This window comes from Oculina patagonica, chromosome 10 (genome assembly GCF_052425735.1).
Source record: "Oculina patagonica isolate OP01 chromosome 10, crgOcupat, whole genome shotgun sequence".
NCBI classification, from domain to species: Eukaryota; Metazoa; Cnidaria; class Anthozoa; order Scleractinia; family Oculinidae; genus Oculina; species Oculina patagonica.
The window spans coordinates 16,195,986-16,214,402 of record NC_135767.1 but is presented as its reverse complement, the minus strand read 5'-3'; the positions used below and the strand labels follow the sequence as shown (position 1 = coordinate 16,214,402).

Sequence of the window (18,417 nt, the reverse complement as noted above, 5' to 3'; positions counted from 1 at the left end):
ACAACAAGAAGAAAAAAAATGAAGATTTTAAGTTTCGTTTTTTTGGACATTAATTTGTTTATTAACGATTGGCTCTGTACTTGTCGTTTTTAAACCCTTGGGTCGCTATTTTTGATGGAAATTGTATGTTTTTTATATCGCTTCTTTATTTCTCTTTTTAATTTTAAAAGTACACTCTGAGAAATAATGATCGTCATCATGATGGCGATATAATGAACAAATCCTTTCAAGAAGTAGGAGCGAATGTACTTTAAGGAAATATGAGTGAAAATTGATTGAACTGAAAGTTCCTAAGGTGGCTGCTAGGAGTACCAGCACTTTTCAGCTCTTATTCTCTAATTGGTCAGTACTATAGATCTTTATTGGCAAACAAGTTGTGCTTATTTTCTTGACATCACCGGTTCCCATAGCAACATTATAACTCATTATAAACGCTCTTAGTTTAATATTTAGGCCTTATAACGAAAACAAAACAACAACTCGAAAAGTGCTGGAAACAGCTAGCAGTCACCTTAGGAACTTTACCAGTTGAATCAATTTACACTTTTATTTTTCCAAAAACACGTCAGCTCTTAAGTCTTGAAAAATTATGTACGACACAGACAACACAACTTGAAAAAAATGCAATTTTCTTCAAGTTAGTCGTTCGTAACCCGTTTTTATCGACCATATAGAACTACTAATTTAAGGTTTCCTTCAATTCAAAACTAATAAAAAAAATGGTCAACCTCTGAGGCGCGCCAAAGTTGTTATTGTGTAATTTAAACTGCCTTTCACTGACCAAGGAAGTGACATATACTTACTATCACATCTCTTCCAGTTTTGCGTTGATGTTTTATACCCTGAATAACAACTGCATTTGTAAGAGCCATGCGTGTTACTGCACACATGCTCGCATCGTGACAAACCAAGGGAACATTCATCGCAATCTCGTTTTTCAGAATTTCTTCCACTGCAGTAATATCCACCGTGGGCTGGGCTGGGATTGTTACAGTGGCGGTATCTGGTCTGGTAGCCACTCTGGCAACCTACACTGCCCCAGGTCTGCCACGAGCCCCAATTCCCATGTCTGGGCGCTAGAAAAAAGGAGAATACGCTTGAATTTATTTTTCCTACCATTAGTTTTTTTAGCTCTCATTACTGGAGGTGCTGATATTACAGGTTGTCGATCAATAACCCCCCCCCCCCCCCCCCTCCACCCCCAAAGGAGCAAACATCTTCAATGTAAACGGTTTGGTCCTCGGGCTTCTTCAGTACAAAATAGGATTAAACACATTAAAAATACTTAAGATAAAAAAATGTTTGAATAATAATACAAAAAATACAAGTATTAATAGTAAGCTTACAAACAATAACAAAAGAATCCTAATAAGTGCCAATTAAAGGGGATTTAGCCCTAGCGTATTGCACATAACAAAAAGGTACTTTACAATAAAAATTAAAAAAAAAAATCTCGTAAAAAGATCCAACATCAAGGCCCTTGAATGGAGGCGTTTTCTAGTGCACAATAATACAGGTAACAATATACAAAAAAGAGACTTTGAATGATAATAACAAAATCTCGAAATGAGGCCCCTATGGCTTTGTAAAAATGGGGAAATTACAATTTTAACGATACTACGTTACCACGCCTTGCGAGTTTATTTTTTTCGCCTTTTGTTTGTTAATTACAATACATCAGCAAAGCGGCGCTGCTAATTTTTCAAAATGTGCGAAAATTGCGGTCTTTAAAAATTTGACCTTTTAAACGATTTTTCGTTACCGTGCTTTGCGCAATATGCGCCTGCATATGTTAAAAGCGTGTGTTATGGAAGGTAACGTAATATATGTTTCTCTTTTCCTAGGGCGTGTCGCTTATCTTTGCAAACCCCGCGTGCAACCAACACATACAAATTTCTCGTTTTACAAGCGTCTGTAGAGGAATTACACGCTCTATTTATCGCTGTAAATGCATATACGAAGAAATTTACACGCTTTTAATCGAGGCGTAGACAATTGCCTAACTTTGCAAGCCCCTGCATTGCATGCAAACCAACACATACATGTTAACCTCGTTCTCTCAGCGTCCACAGGGGAATTACATATTTATGGACAGGTCAGAGACATGTTTAATTCAGAATGCGGAGGTCAAACCGCAAATTCGGTGGCGGTACATTGATGAAATTTTTATTGTTTGGACGGAGGGAGAGGAGAAGTTGAATAAATTCATTGATTTCCTTAAACCTATTCAGACCGGGGGGGGGGGGGGCTTTTAAGGCCCGCGCTGACATTAACTGCTTATAACTTTTTTTAAGATTCAACCAAACGCTGCAACACTTTATTTAGGGATAATTTAGTAGGATAGGATGTTGTGTCAGGAACTTAACATTGCCATGTGTTTTGCACTTGTACTGGACACCTTCAGCTTGGGAAAATCTGAGGATTTATCTCTGCACTATCTCTTCTGATTAGAGTTACATTATAGTCAAACTGAAAGATAAATTACAAACTTGAACGGATACAAACTGATATTAAACTATATTAAACTTACAATTCTTGTTATCCCTTTCCCGGTCGTAGCGTTGTGTTTGGTTAATTATGTCTCCTTCCCTGATTTAACTTAACATCTTTTACAAGATTGCGTCGCTACTGTTCATATCATACCGCGTGTTGGGGGGGGGGATGCCCCCCATGTAACTTCCAAAATATTTAAGCAATCACAATGAAACTTATAGGATATATAAGTATGCCTGAACATCTTTATTTTGGTATACGTGGGATGATGACGTCACATCACGTGACAGTTTCATTATGATGTCAAAACAGCCGCCATCTTGGATTTCAAAATTTTTCAAAAATACCAGAAAACCACCCAAAATTACTGCAAAGTTCACAAAATCAATCAAACTGTCCTTAAAAACTGAAAAAATGTAAAATTAATGGTATTGAAGTTAATTTTCATTAAAAGAAACACGAAAATTACAAATTTGGGAAAACATGCTCATCAAAAGGCCGTTGCCATGGTGATGACAAGTTCCTAGCAAATTATTCCTAGACAAATTTTACAAAAAGTCAGAAAGTTTGGCAGGTTTCAAAGTCAGCGCGGGTCTCAAAAGCCCCCCTCACCCCCCCCCCCCCCCCCGTCCCAGAAGGTCAACAATGGGTTAACAACGCGCATGACACGATCAAATTCACCTGCGAATGGTTGGTTTACGATATTGAATTTTTTAGACGTTAAGGTGATAAACAAGTTGGGAGTATTGGAGACTGACTTATTAATCTTGTCATCCGGGTGCGTGTAAAAGGAGTATTCCATTTGCCCAAGCGATGCGATTGCGAAGAATTAATTGAGAGTCTTGTTTTATTGAAAACAGAGCAGGAAACCTTGTTGAGTTTTTGGTAGAGAGGGGCTATAGGAAGGCCTATGTTGAGAGTGAGAAGGATGACTAGGGCTGAAGTTTTAAGCAAAAGCAACCAACCACGATACGATTTACAAAAACGCCTTTTGTGGTAACATACCATCCTCGTTTGCCAGACATCAGCAAAATACTCAGGGAACTTCATCCTATTGTGGAGTCGTCAGATAGAAGTAAAAATGCCATCTAGCTAGTGAGCCTAGGCCTAGCGAGTAGTGTACCAACGGATTTGGTATTAGGGACAGTGAAATGTTTGTCGAGAAAATGTAAAGTTTGTAAATACATGGACGAGAACAGTCATTTTAAGAGTTCACAAAACGACATATATATGTTATTCACCAGCCGGGAGGACCGTATTGGGAAAAACTGTGCCCAAGGTCTTGGATACTTTCCAAGGCCGAGGTCTCAGTTTTTCCCCAACCTCGTTTTCCCAATACTGACCGACCTAGGCTAGTGAATAACATTTTAATTATTTTTCCTACTTTATTTGTTTTTAAAGAAACCTCGAAAGATTGTGTCACAAAATCTTTGTTTGTATATGCGCGCCATTTCAATGTTGAGTTGATCAACGGGTTAGCAAGAGTGCTAAATGCTGTTTGTTATTTAGTTCGATAAAATTATTATAAATAGTTGCTTCGCTTAAATGAATCGTATTCACAGCAAGGTTTAGCATATTAAATTTACACTGAATAGATTCAATTAAAGAAATCGAAGTAGTAAACCTATCAGAAATGTAAATCTGAGTCAAAGCACATTGACAAAACTAAACGTCGATTCCGGCTTCCCGATGAATGTTTTTCTCTGACTAAATAATACTATCTGACTTGCAGACAGTTTTGGTATAGCTATACACACTTGTATTTAACGAATTAATAAGCTCCACGTTGATTCCCAGCTTAATTTCTTTGTGATGAGCAGTGCGAAAGTGAAACTGAATTATATGTGTAGTATCGACATACGGCACAATATTGCGAGAATTATTTTGGCTCTTTTTAATTAACGAATCTCATTTTCTTGAATGATGGCATCTTGTGTTTTGTTTTAGCAATAAAGTGGCCGATAAAAAGACAGTTTTTACTCAACATTAAAGTTTATAACTGTTTGTAAATGACTGCGAAATGCACAAATCACCACAAATTCAACAAACTATGAAACTAGAACTTGATTTTTTTTTTCAATAAAGAAAAAAAATACTCGCTTTTAGAAGAACTTCAAGACCTTTAATTCCACTTCTATTCTGTATTTTCTCATTAACAACAGTGAGCAGCTATTTCGATTTTGCAGAGCAAAACCTTTCATGTGTTCGTTCGTACAACGCTGCAAAATGATTTTGCGCGTAAAGTACACTCGACGATTTATCTCGCAACGGATACCACCCGCTGTGAGCGGGCCGGATTGGAGAATACCGCCCGCTCCCGGAACCAATCAGATCGCAGGATTTGTAGAATACCGCCCGCTAAATAGAAGTTATTCGATCAATTACAACCTTAACTGTAACTCTAGTAATGTAATCTACCTAATCACGTGTAAGAAATGTTCGCTGCAGTATGTGGGCTCAACAATTACAAAGTTTAGACTCAGGTTTAATAACCACAATGATAACCAGACTATTTTGCTGTATAAAGGAAGTTTGCCGGAGGACATCGTTAAGTCCCGTGGAGGTGGAAGTCTTACGATTCGCAAGTTATGCGTCGGCTGTTTTCGTACCTCAAACAAAACCTTAGCCGGCTAAACACCGCTCGGCTCGTTTGCCAGTAAGATAATGTTGTGCTTGCTTTAGACAGAAAAGGTCTTAAGCCACATCAATAAGGACTCGGAGCTAGTCTTTGCCCTCATCTCGGCTTCCTTACTCGGACCAAGTTGAATGTTTCCGACTCACCTCCTACTACGCGTGGCGTAACTGCATGCAGTGCCGCGCGCGCGCCTTGAAGGTCGACGCGAGTATAACGCGATATGGATGACACCTTTTTTTAAAGAAATATACAATACGAGTATAATCAACACAACATGGATGACCTCAAGCATCGAGCATGCCGGAAATAGCTCCTAGTCCTAATTGATGTGGCTAAAGACGTTTGCTGTCTTAAGCAGGCACTGCATTGTCTGTACCTCGCACAACGTATCGAATTTGTACAACCTGATAAAGCTTTGTTTAAGGTACATGTACGACAAAAACCGACGCATAAATTGAAATCATTAGACTTCTTCCTTCTGGGAATTAATGATGCCCTCCGGCAAACTTCCTTAAGACAACAAAAGTGAAAAGCTAGATCACCTATGTTCTACGAATGAGCGCGCGCCACTGGAAGTCATATAGTAAAGTTAGGTAGATATGGCGAGTTGGACACTGGGTTAACTAACCAATGAGTTATGAAGATAAACCATGAATATGAAATTGAAATCACGGTATCAAACAGGGCACCATTCCATTGAAAGTAAGCAAATTGTAACTGGTGGAAAACATAAAATAAAAAATATTGGCGGGCCAATTAAATTTTGATATATTTTATTTCAATATACTGCATATCGGTTCCATGTTACTCTAGATATTATATTTTTGTATTCAAATTCTTACTTGGCTCTCAGGCTTTGGGAAATAAAACAAAACAACTCATATCAAACCTTCTGCACTTTCTCAATAACAACTACGGTCTGATAAGTTTTACAGAAAAAAAGTTTCAAAGCTGTTCGAAAATGGCTACCCTTACCAGCCGTAGCGTTTAGTCCAGAAATGTAGATCGTTCACCTTATCCAATGTATAAAACAATTTATGAAACAAAAATGTAAACACGCAGTGGTGGGCCCGTTCGCCGGTTTGCGGCGTAAATTTTACCTGTTAAATTGCTTGAAAATCGAAATTTAGATAATAAAAATGCGCTTTAAACCCTCCCCTGGATGTTCGAACGCGTGGAAACAGTTTTCGAAACGTTTATAAACCTAGCAAACACCCCTTTGTTATAAACTTCTGCCACCTTTGTTTTCTAGTTCGCTAGTACTTACTCTCACTCGGCCAAATTTCTTTAATGGCGCAATCATCGAAACTCGTTTCTAGACCTGTCTGCAGCCCCCAACCCCCTCCCCTTAGTTGGGTTGTTCTACTGTGGATGGTGATTGGTTATATTTTTCTTACATGTGAAAAAAGCTATACGCGAAGCTGATTGGACGTATTTTTTGTTTAGCAAACATAGAAGAATTCTATTTACACGGTTTATTGCCTTAAATTCCCTTGAAAAGACCAAATCAGATGTTTTATTCTATTACACGGCGATATCGATAAGGCATTATAAAGCATACGCAAACTATCAAACGAATTGCAGCATACTCACAAGGTCCAGGGTCGTAGCGTCTACGTCTAGAGCTTCTACGTCTGGAAGGAATTGGTTGTGGCTTTGGTGGACGTGGTGCAGGAGAACTGCCTCTTCTTCTACACCATAGACAAGCATCTCCCCAATTCTGGATGACCACAAATACTAACACCAGTACAAGGGCAACTAACTTGAAATAGACCATATTTCTTGAAGAAGCATAAGCTACAAAACAATCAAAATTTTTAGATGTGTTAAGATAGCGGATGATAATTACTTATCTAGCTCTTCCTCCCTCTTCCACTAGGCGTAGCTAACTTAAATGTCATCAAGATAACTTGTTTATAGTATTAGATAGAATAGGTTCGCTTCTGACAAACAGAAGGCTAATAAAGATCAAAAAAAGGGCAAATTGTCAAAAAGGGGAGTCTATATAATAAAAAGACAGAGTCAAAGCAGGCAACAGATGAGAAAGAATCATTGAAATTTATTGCTCTTACTTCTTTGGGGTTGTGTACCCCTCCATCTTGCCATGAACTGCGCAAAGTATATTGGAAATTATTTATCAAAAACAAGCCGAACATTAAAAACGCTTTGAATTAAGATAACTTTTTAGCCACAATTTTAAGGTCATTCCCTAGTATTGCATCGCGCATCACTACTGGTACACCAACAACAAATTAACGCTTAATGCGAAGAAGACTAAATTGATGCTCTCGGGTAGCAAGACAATGATGTCTTCATTTAATGACTTTCAGTTTTCTACTGATGAAGGGCAAATAAATCGTGTTTCATCTTTTAAGTATCTAGGCGTATTATTGGATGAGAAATGGAAATTGAAGATGCACGTCAATAGCCTCTTACAAAAATTAGGACATCCCCGTCACTCTCTAATCGAATCTATCATGTTGTGGATCAGAAAAGTCTCATGGCATATTTTAATGGCCTTGCCCTACCACACCTAGATTACGCAGATATTGTCTGGGGTGACTAGCCTGGTCTTGCAACACAGATGAAACAATTAAAATATTTTCAAAATCGATTTGCGAAGAAGACCGTTAAGTCGAAAATGTCATCTGTAGAGGCCCTAACGTCGTTGCGGTGGGTGTCTTTAAATGCGAGGCGGTCCGGTCATCGGTGTTGTGTTGTGCAAGAAGCAATGGAAAGTAGCATCACCGAACAGTTCGGTGTTTTCAGATCCACCATAAACCAACAACACGGTTATAATACCCGAAACGGCTACATGCCCAAAGTAAAGAAACCGAAAACCGATGCCGAAAACTATTTTTAAATACAAACTGAAACAGTTTTTATTAAATCATTTTTAACCTTTGTTAGTAGTATTTTACTTCTTGTTCTAGCTTTTAATCTTAGTTAAGTTATATTTTTATTGTATTTTAGTTTTTAATGTATTTTAAGGTTTAAAGATGATTTTCAGTCCGTACTGCGCAGACTCAGGGTTTGTTTTCATTTTTGTTTTGAATTCGTTGAAACGTTACACTTCGGTGATAGCGTACATGAAGTCTTTTAGTTTAGCAGTCAATAAAGATGGATGGTTTTCAGTCAGTGACGTTATTTCAAATTGCGAAAAATGTGTCGATTTGTTTTTTATTTTTTAAAAGCTGCAGCTAGAACAGGATATTGCAGTCGAGTTGGAAGAGGGGGTTCCCATGCAACCATATGATGTATTTTTCTAACTTGCATTTTTGTAATCCTCAGGACGTGTTATAAACGAATTTGTATGTTCCCATCTCCGAATATTGTCCCAAGGCCTCGTTTTGGTCGCCTACATGTTAGCCCTCATGGCGGCCATCTTGGATTTTTGACAAAATTCCATAATTGACAATCACTTTTGAATTGGACATCAAAAGAGCGAAACAACGTTTATGTCATTAATTTTGCTTTATTAAAGGAATTGCGAGCTTCTTGTCTTTAAATTAAGCCCCAGTTTCAGGTTTTGATAGCTTTCATGGCGGCCATCTTGGCGGCCATCTTGGATTTTTGACAAAAGACCGTCACTTTCAAACTAGATATGATCAGATCGAACAGAGCATTTTTTATACGAAGAAACAATTGACAGTGTTATTTTCAGAGATTTAACCCCCTAATACAATATTAATAGTTGTATTACACTCGAGATACATGAAAAATGCTGATAATTTACAATTAAAATTGTTGAAGTTTCTAAGGACAATTTGAGGTCATTTGCATTCATGTTTTTCAAACGAAAGTCCGCTAGAGTTCGAAATTTCTTCAAAAAAGGTAACAACTGTCAGACATCCCTGATTATAATTGGCATGGACAAGAAGTTCTATGGAATAAGGGAGTGAGCTGCTCTTCTTTGTCTGATTTAAATGCGAATGGCATTAAGCATCGCGACTTAACACCACTCAGTAACCAAATGTAAAGGGAAATGCCACTCAGAAGATGTCTTAATTGACGTAGGCGTCTTATGGAACTTCGATATTTACCCAGTTGCATCAAAGAACCCTGTAATAATTTCCTGGAGACTTGCTGGTGCAAATTTGGAAGCAATTTAGGCTTAATCACCGAGGCTGTTACCAAACGCTTGCCAAAAACCATGATCGATTGAAGTGTAGCGTAACACCAAACGATACTACTGTAAGACACCCTCCCCACCTTAAATCATCACCCATAATTATCTGTTTTTTGGCTATTTCCTCGAGAATGATATTTCCGTGAAAAGTTTGACCTCAAATTGTGTAGAAAAACAGAGCGACGTATCAAGTTGCCAGTGTTCAATGACAAGGATGAAGCTCTAAAGAAGCCTACCTGAAAACAGATTGAACCTCGAGTACTTGAGCTAGGTAATAGCCGTAAAGATTGCAAGGTACAAGACGAAAACTTGTTTGTGATGGAGGCCTAGTTCTACCCATCCCTGTTGCAGATCATCTAGCCAATTTCCTGCATGATACAGATCGTGAGGTGTCTGTGCATCTGAAGACATTCACTGCTGTGCTTGATTCTGTTTAGGACTGCGTTTTTGGGCAGAAGAAAGACGTGTTGCTTTACAAGTCGTCTCCATATCCAAGGGTTAGAGATAATTGACTTCGCCAATGCAGTACAGAAGTGAGATATTGAAAGAAAGAATGGAGAGTCATGATATTCAAGGTTGATCGTCTTTGCCAAGGTCAATCCAGGTAACAACGATTGTCTTGCCTATAAACTGGTCTACAGCACCATTTGTTGCATTTGTTGGAATGCAGAAGCCTACACATATAAACTCACTCAGGATAAAAAGACAAGTAAAAGGACGTCACTCTGCCTCATCGCAGCTCAATCCAGCGGGTGCTAGAGGGTACCACTACTTTCGTGGATTCCTTCAGCCGACGATCTTGGAGACAAATGATCGGACGAGTTTCTCCCCTCTAAGCTTGTGAAGTTCTTTAGCTTTGTCGTCTCTGGCAATGCAGGTGTAGAGTGGCAAGAGAAGACTGGATGCATTGTCCTCTGTTTAGTCCAGGCATTCCATTACTTTGTCAGCTATTACTGGAAAATTCCGCAAAGTGTTTCACCTTGAATTCCATAATTTAAACAAAATAACATCAAACCGGCATCCACGCATGGCCTAAATGTGGCGTATAGTACCGGTAGGATCATGATACAAAGGGTATCACCGTGTTAAGAGTGTAGGATACTATCCTACTCTCTAAACAGAGCAAGGCACACTCCCCTGCAAACTTTGATACTCCAGAAAACCTGGAGCTATTCTTACTCCGCCTTGCATTAACAGTAAAGTGTATTCAAAGTACATCCGAGAGTGGGAGCAACGGAGAGAAAAAATTTTTCATAGACTTTGGTGACTTCGTCTTAGCTTCTGCAGTTTAGCGCACACGATAGTCAACCATTTACTCTTTACAGAGTTCTCAGTGATGAAGGAGCTGTTGAGATGGAAAGAGAATTCCAACAGGTGGGTCTGTCAGGAGTTTTGGCAGAACACCTTCGACCATGGTGGCTGGACGATAGCCTTTTCCCTGATCCGAAAATTTTCAGATGAGTAAAAGAAGCATGATATCTTAGGCCATTCCAGGGTCATTTCAAATAGAAATGAATTATATGGGCTTGTGACAGGTAAAACATGCAGGACTACGCTGAGATCTTAATTGAGGCTTAGCTTGACACCACTGGTTTCCTGAGTTGTGTTTTAGTGAAAGGCATACGCTCAGGCCCTATTCTGCCCGAAAACATTGAAGCCATCATTACAGCCATATATAAAACATATCTATTGCTCTAAATTTATTTCTTATAGCAAAATAAACGGAAATTGGGTTGTTTTTCTTTTTTGCTTTTCCAGTAGTATAAAAATAACATTCTCCATTTATTCTTCGTAGAAAAAATGCTCTGTTTGATGTCTAGTTCAAAAGCAATTGTCGATTAAAGGCTTTTGTCAAAAATCCAAGATGGCCGACAAAATGGCCGCCATGAAGGCTACTAAAACGAGGCCTGGGGACGATATATGCAGACGAGAAGCTCTCGATATATTTTTTTATAGCAAAATCAACTGAAATAAAGGCTATTTGCCTATTTTGATGTCCAGTTAAAAAGTGATTGTCGATTGTAGAACTTCGTCAAAAAATCCAAGATGGCCGCCAATATGGCCGCCATCTGGGCCCCGAAAACGAGGCTTTGGGACAACATTTGGAGATGGGAACATACAAATTCGTTTATAACACGTCCTGAGGATTACAAAAATATAAGTTAGAAAAATACGTCATATGGGTGCATGGGAACCCCACCTTCCTACTAAAAGTTTGTGCCGAGTTTCAGTATTACAGTCATACGGTTTGAAGAATTTCGGTCAAAAAGTCGGGTACATTTCAGTTCCAAGTTCTAATCGCTTTGTAAACCTCGCATTTCGAATGAAATTATTCTGTTGTTGTTTGAAGAGAGGTGTTACTTCCAAATTCCGCACGATGTTCTACCGTCAGGACAGGAGCCCATCAACTGGTCAGGATACATCATCCTCGGAGACCCAGGGGCAGTTAGTGGGGGCGGGGGAAAGTCTATACGGTCGAGAAAAAAATCAAAGTCTCTTCGAGATACCGACTTTTTTTGCATGAAGTATGAGTCGAAGGTTTATCCTGTGCAGTCAAAAAGCCGTATGCATGATTTCAGCGTGGATTTTCTCGGAAACTATTGGAGGGATGAAGTTCAAATTCGGCGAAGAGATAGAGCAACAACTCACCGATCGATAGCCGTCGTCAGATAGGTGAGATTTTCAGTAGTTTGGCGTTAATTCCGATTTGAAGTGGAGGAGGTCGCTGCTGGCGGCCGCCGACTTGCAAGCCTTGCCTCCTCTTTCTCTCTTCGGCGAGTAAGAGAGAAAAAAAAAGTGCTTAAAGAAAGAAGTACTTAAAACGGCCCGCGCAGGCGAAGAAATACAACACATGAGTCGATAAACGTTTCATTAAACTTTATTGAGATATTTAGAGCGAAATGTAGTTAGATATGTTATTTCCAGAGCTTTATTTCAGTAACCCTTATAGATTTCAAAATTTCTTTTGTTCGTCTCATGTCAACAACAATAATTAACCACGAACACACAGGGTGGTCTGCCTGTGATGCAACATTGCTGTCAACGCGAGGTCACGTCCCTAACGACCTAGGCTGATGACGAAATAGAATGGGCGCTTGTAGCGACCAAATTTGGCCTAAAAAAGAAGCCTTAAAAGAAGCCCCCATCTCTTGCATTGGCTTAACTGCAGAATACCCTGCCACTTGAACTAAATTCCACGTAGCCGGCTACGCGGTACGCAGAAACTAATTAATAAAAATAAATTCAAAATGGCGTTGCATGTTATGTGCTGGCTACGCGATACGCGGTGCGCAGCGAGAAAGACATGAATTGACACATGAATATACCTCGTTCTTTAATCCATGTGCCGGAACAAGCACACTTCACGTGAATATACCTCGTTCTTTAATCCATGAGTCGAAAAAAGAACGCTAAGCTAGCAACAAAGACAACTTAAACTCTTGCATTCATTAAACACTGCGTACCGCGTACCGCATAGCCAGCGAAAAAGATAACTTCCAGTCTTGCATTTATTACTCACTGCGTACCGCGTACCGCGTAGCCAGCGAAAAAGCTAACTTCCAGTCTTGTATTTATTTCTCACTGCGTACCGCGTAGCCAGCGAAAAAGATAACTTCCAGTCTTGTATTTATTTCTCACTGCGTACCGCGTACCGCGTAGCCAGGGAAAAAGAAAACTTCCAGTCTTGTATTTATTTCTCACAGCGTACCGCGTACCGCGTAGCCACCGCTTTTCAGTAAAGGGCTCGATGTGTCCCTTGAGAAATTAAAAAAGTCCCTTGAGAGTAGACAAGAATGTTCCAAATTTTGCCCCACATAACTGCTATTCTGCTATTTTCGCTTGCAAACAAGCAAAAAAAGTCGCAAAAACGGCGAAGAAAAGTCAAGAACGAAACAAATAGCTAAGAAACTGTGTCGGGGAAAATTGATTACTTGTTTGGTTTGTTTTTGACACGCAGATAAACTTTAAGAGTGTAAGGAACAACTATTGTCTGCGTTTAAACAGCTATAACTTTTGAAAGAAGAAAAAAGTGAAAATTCGCCGACATAGTTTTATTGTTCAATTATCGGGCAACATTCTTGCCAAATTTCAGCAAAAACTGTTGAAACCCCATTGAAAACGAACTTAAAATGTGCGCCACTCTCTTCGTAGCCTGCGAGCAGGCTCTCTATTCGGGGGCAACGTGAATATTGAACTGCTCGAGCGCCGAAGGCGCGATCCCGCGAGTGCCGAAGGCGCGAGTCAATATTCACGTTACCCCAAATAGAGAGCCTGCTCGCAGGCTACTATCTTCGAAAATTTGTTTACGAAATACGAAAGAAAATGTATTTTGGGGCGTACTTCCGCTTTAATGAGATTAATTACACAAGACGTGTGAAAATGATCACGCGTTGAGCGATAGAATGAAGGCTCATTTTACTTTAACAATAGAACTTGTTCAAAGTGGTGTCAAATGTTGCTTCTGGTCGGAAACAGTATGTTGCATAATTTTAATATACTGCTCGCTTTATAGCAATTTTCGTCTCAGTGCAACAGTTTTAGAAATATTAAATATAAAACAACAAAAACGTGGAGTCGCAAGCATTCTAAAGGTCGTATTACCGTATTTATTCGATTAAGCGCCCAACCTCGAATAAGCGCCCACCTCGAATAAGCGCCCACCCTGAAGGTAGGAAAAGTTAATAAGCGCCCAGCCTCGAATAAGCGCCCACCCCTCACCCTTCAAGAAACTGAAGTGCACAAGAGGAGTATTGATTATTGAAAGTGACTAAGTTCTACTAAGAAGACTTCCCTCATGAACGAGTTTTCTTACTATTTTTCAAAAACTTTCAATGAACAGTCAAAATTTTGCTTTGTTTTGTTACAAAAATAGACTTCTTTTTGTTGAAAATCGCGAAAATTTAATAAGCGCCCAGCCTCGAATAAGCGCCCACCTCGAATAAGCGCCCACTCTCAAGGTCCAAAAATTTAATAAGCGCCCAGGGCGCTTAATTGAATAAATACGGTAAATGTAAGCCGAGGAACCGGGTCGTGGCGTTACCGCTTCAAGCGGCGAAAAATAATTCGCTGACTCGCCATCTACCAGCATCTACTAGTGCATCTGCCAAATCTTTAGTCTTTTTCCCGTTGTTGCAGCATTCTTTGAACATGAGAAAGGAATGGGAAAATGTTTCTTGTTTCACGTCTATAAAAAAACTATGCATTTTGCCAGCGCAAAACACCCAAAGCATCTCGTCGAAAACCCAGAAATGTGATAATCACGCAACGTATCAATATCAAATAATTAATGGCTAGAAAAGTTTTTCGTTCATAACTTTGTGTAGAGTTAATCTTTTTCTATGCTCTTTTTTTTAAATGAAAGGTCTTAATGAGATCTACCTAAAAATACCAAAATATATTTTTCTTTAAAATGGTCAATTGCTGGTTTTCACTGTCACGCAAGTAACGATACTGTCACGCGCTGCAAAAAATAAATCCAAAGCTTTTGAGTAGAAAAAAATCAAGAATATTACAGGTTGTAGAAAACTAGTAGTAATCAGCGATTAGGGGAATGCGTTCGAGTAAGGCTTGAAAGGAGGGGTAGTTTTTGGTGTTGACTGAGATTTCCCCTTTTTCTTGTACAATTTGTTGATGATGGGACAAAAGAGGAAGGTGAAATGTTTGTAAGAATAATTTAACAACATTAATGGCGAATAAACTGTGAACAATAACTTTATTAATTCTAAGAATGAATGACAATTGCTTGTCTTTGAATGTGTGTTATGTGTAACACACAAGTATGAAAGTAACGACACAGTTCAAAGTTCAAAACTTAAACTCAGCTGTGGCACTGTTCCTTTAAGGTTACAGATAACATTATTTTTTTATTTGAAACAGCAACATGTGAATTCTATAGAAAGCACTTTTAACTTGAAACAGCAATATATTGAAGTATGAATTAATATTGCAGAATTTGCTTTCAACTAAAAATACTTACTGCCTGGATAATTACATTGTCACACCAAGTTCCTGGTGTTGACATTTGCTGAATGTAGCCTCTTGCCAACTATTGTCAGAAACGCTCTCAACATAAAATTCTGGATGATTATTCAAGTGCCTAATACCAGCAGCACGAATTTGAAAATGCAACTCTGCAGTTCCATACAGTTAGTGTGAAACTGACCTAAAAAAACACCACTCCCACCAACATCATAAGGCATTAAACTTATTAATGAAAGTCTCTCATTAAGAGATACCCAAGGCAAATTACAACTTTCATTTCATCATTTGCAGGAAGTATACCTCCTTTTAAATTTGAACTTTGGAAAATATGACCAAAAGCGCTATTGTGACTGAAGTCAGACTTTGTTTGAAGCATGCCAATTGATAACTCTTTCTGTTTACCAGTGCAATACTTGTATCTTTTTTTCTCTTTCTGTTTGTTTATGAAAAAAACATATTTACTGTAAAAATGTTTAGAGTTACACAAAATAAACCATTTCTTGTAATTGCTACAAAAATTTTAATAAGTGAGGAGCTTGGGAAATTATGTTTCAGTAGTTTTTTAAGTCTACTTCTGTATTTCTTTCTTCTGAGCAATTTAGTAACTCTACGAACAGAAATTCGAGATGGTTCTCTGTCTCGTTTCCTGTTGCTTTTTGCTTTTTTCACAGCCTGAGATTTCTCAGCATTTGTAGAGATCATAGCAACAGAACAACTCCTATCGCCATTCTTTCCAGCTACAACACGGACATCTCTTTCATATCTCTTTATAAGCTTACTATCATAATTATTGTGGGTATCATTTATCGAAGTCTGGACAGAACTCTGTGCACGACGTGATTTGGTCACGTTATACAAAAGAATGCTTCCGGTGCCGCATTTACTCGACTGAATAATGGTTCGGTTGTATTCGATCGCTTCATCTGCTCTGATGTCGTCTACACCGTGCAAATGTTTAACGCAAATGCGAGGCGATTCTTGTACGAGAACGAAAGTAAACAGTTTTACTAAGTACACAATCTAGCGACCAAACGAAACGTTCTAGCGAATTCATGAAGCACGCGTGCAGAACAGCGACCAAAGACGACAAAAGGGACGATTCAATGCGAAAACGAGACTAAAATATCGTCGCACCAGTTTCGCGGCCTAGACTTGCCCCTGCAAAAATCAACCGGGGCGGCCAATTTGGAGTCCATACACCTGCGCGCGCATTACGGCTCGATTCATTCCGCATAACAGTGCACAGGCCTACCAACTCAAAAGACACAGGACGCAAAACAGAATTAGGCTTGCGCTCTCATTCGTCGAACGCAATAACTAGATAGTCTACGTATCCAAGTTTCAGGTCTGTACGGTATTCCGTACTCGAGTTATCCGTTAAAATGATTCACACAAATTTAGACAGCACAGTATGGAAATTCCATGCTGGAGTCCGTGTCAAGGGGCACCAAGATGGCCGCCGGAAATAAATGAAAACATCTGGCATTCACTTCTGCTATAAAAAGCGGCCAGTTCACCTTCGTTAATACGTAAACATTCACATAAACACTTCTTGTAAAACCTCAATTGTTTAGATCGTTAAAAATCACAGAATGATGCATTCTTTTTAAGCATACGTGACAGCCTTCAGGCGGCCATTTTGATGTCGTGTGGCGCAAAACTCCGGATGCTATCGAACTGAAAACATTCAATAAGATATGTATTAAGGACGTGAAATAGCCAGTGAGGGGTAAAAAGCCAGGGTTCTTGCGATTCTGGATTTTAGAATTTTGATGACGTCACGTGAAAACCAAGAATTTTGGGGTTAAGGCTAAATAACCTTTTGGCTGTACAAACAATTGCGTCTTGTAAACAAAATAATCTTCAATTGACAGTACAACTGAAAGCACGCTATCTGAAAAAAATAAAAATAAATGAGCATCAAACTCCTTTTAGACATCCATTGCAAAGTGTTTTGTTTGTAGCTCCTATTTAATATTATCTTTCCGTCGCCTATAAGTAAAATTTTGGAAATTGACCTGTTTTACTACTCCAGTTTTTGTTCGACCACTTTTTAAACTTATATTTAGCATTGTAACAAGAGGCGATGTTTTGGCCTTTCTATTGTTTCGTTTCAGCGCATCAATTGCTGAAACGAGGTCAACTTTAGAAAGGTCAGTCAACATTCCAACAGCAACATAGCTTTAAAGCCCAGATTTTTTTCGACTTAAATGTTCTGTATTTTTTGTTTTTACTTTTACGTTAGATGTTCTTTGCGGAGGATATTGATAGCTCGCAGACACATCTTAATGAAAAGTTAAAGTCCCTTTTCAGTTTGTAAAGCTTTGGCAAATGAAAACGACTGTGACGTTTAAAAAGATGTCATTCACATGCCAGAGCTTAAACTACAGATCTAAAATAAATATATCACTTTTTGTCAGCTGCTTGTGAGTGCAATATCCTTTTTTACGCCACCGCTATCTTTACCGCTACAGCAACAATTACAACATCTTTATTGGCATTCATAATTAAGTCATTTTGCAAAGTCAGTTTAATTAAAAGTTAATTAATAGATGGCTGAAACAACCTCAATGGGCCAATTAAAGCACGCGGGCAGGACAGTCTCCATAGCCGACATCACCTTATTGTAAATATCGCGTTGCACATTTGAAAGCAGCTAGTTTATGCATGTAAAACTCGCCCTACTTCATAGTAATATTTGACATTCGTGACGACATAACAAAAATATTAACATTCTTTTTGTACGGTGCAAACTTCTAATGCATGCTTCGGTGAGATTTTATTTTATTTATTTAATTTCTCTTGTATGAACAGGCCGTTTTAACGTTTCCCATTTCATTGTGCTGGGTTTGTTTCAATATTGATGTCTGCATTATTGGACTTCAAGAAATACTTTTGATGACAGTTTTGACATTGACTCGATGGCAAAGTGGACAGTTATCTGGATGTCATTTGAAAATATGTACAGTATTATCAGTAATACAATATCCAACCCTGTTTCAAATAACGTCGCGATTAATGCACTTATTGTTTTGTCTCGAGACAGTAAACAGTATTAACAAGCGAAATTTCGAGAATTCGGGAAAAAAAATGTCAACCCAATTTTCGACGAGTGCGGTCAGGAGGATGTTCTAAATGTTTCGAAATTCTCCAAAACGATTTTTTTTTAGCGAAAATG

General features: G+C 38.7%; 1 protein-coding gene across 1 annotated transcript in view; it reads right to left on the bottom strand.

Moving 5' to 3' along the window:
- LOC144628958 (uncharacterized) overlaps positions 1–18,417 on the bottom strand; it is a 74,003-nt gene that overhangs the window by 53,272 nt on the left and 2,314 nt on the right. The window contains exons 3-4 of the mRNA XM_078487083.1: positions 6,722–6,925; positions 804–1,076 (exon numbers count right to left, since the gene is read on the bottom strand). Of these exons, the coding sequence (XP_078343209.1) occupies positions 804–1,076; positions 6,722–6,905 (457 nt within the window). The 5' untranslated portion in view covers positions 6,906–6,925. The remainder of the gene's footprint in view (positions 1–803; positions 1,077–6,721; positions 6,926–18,417) is intronic.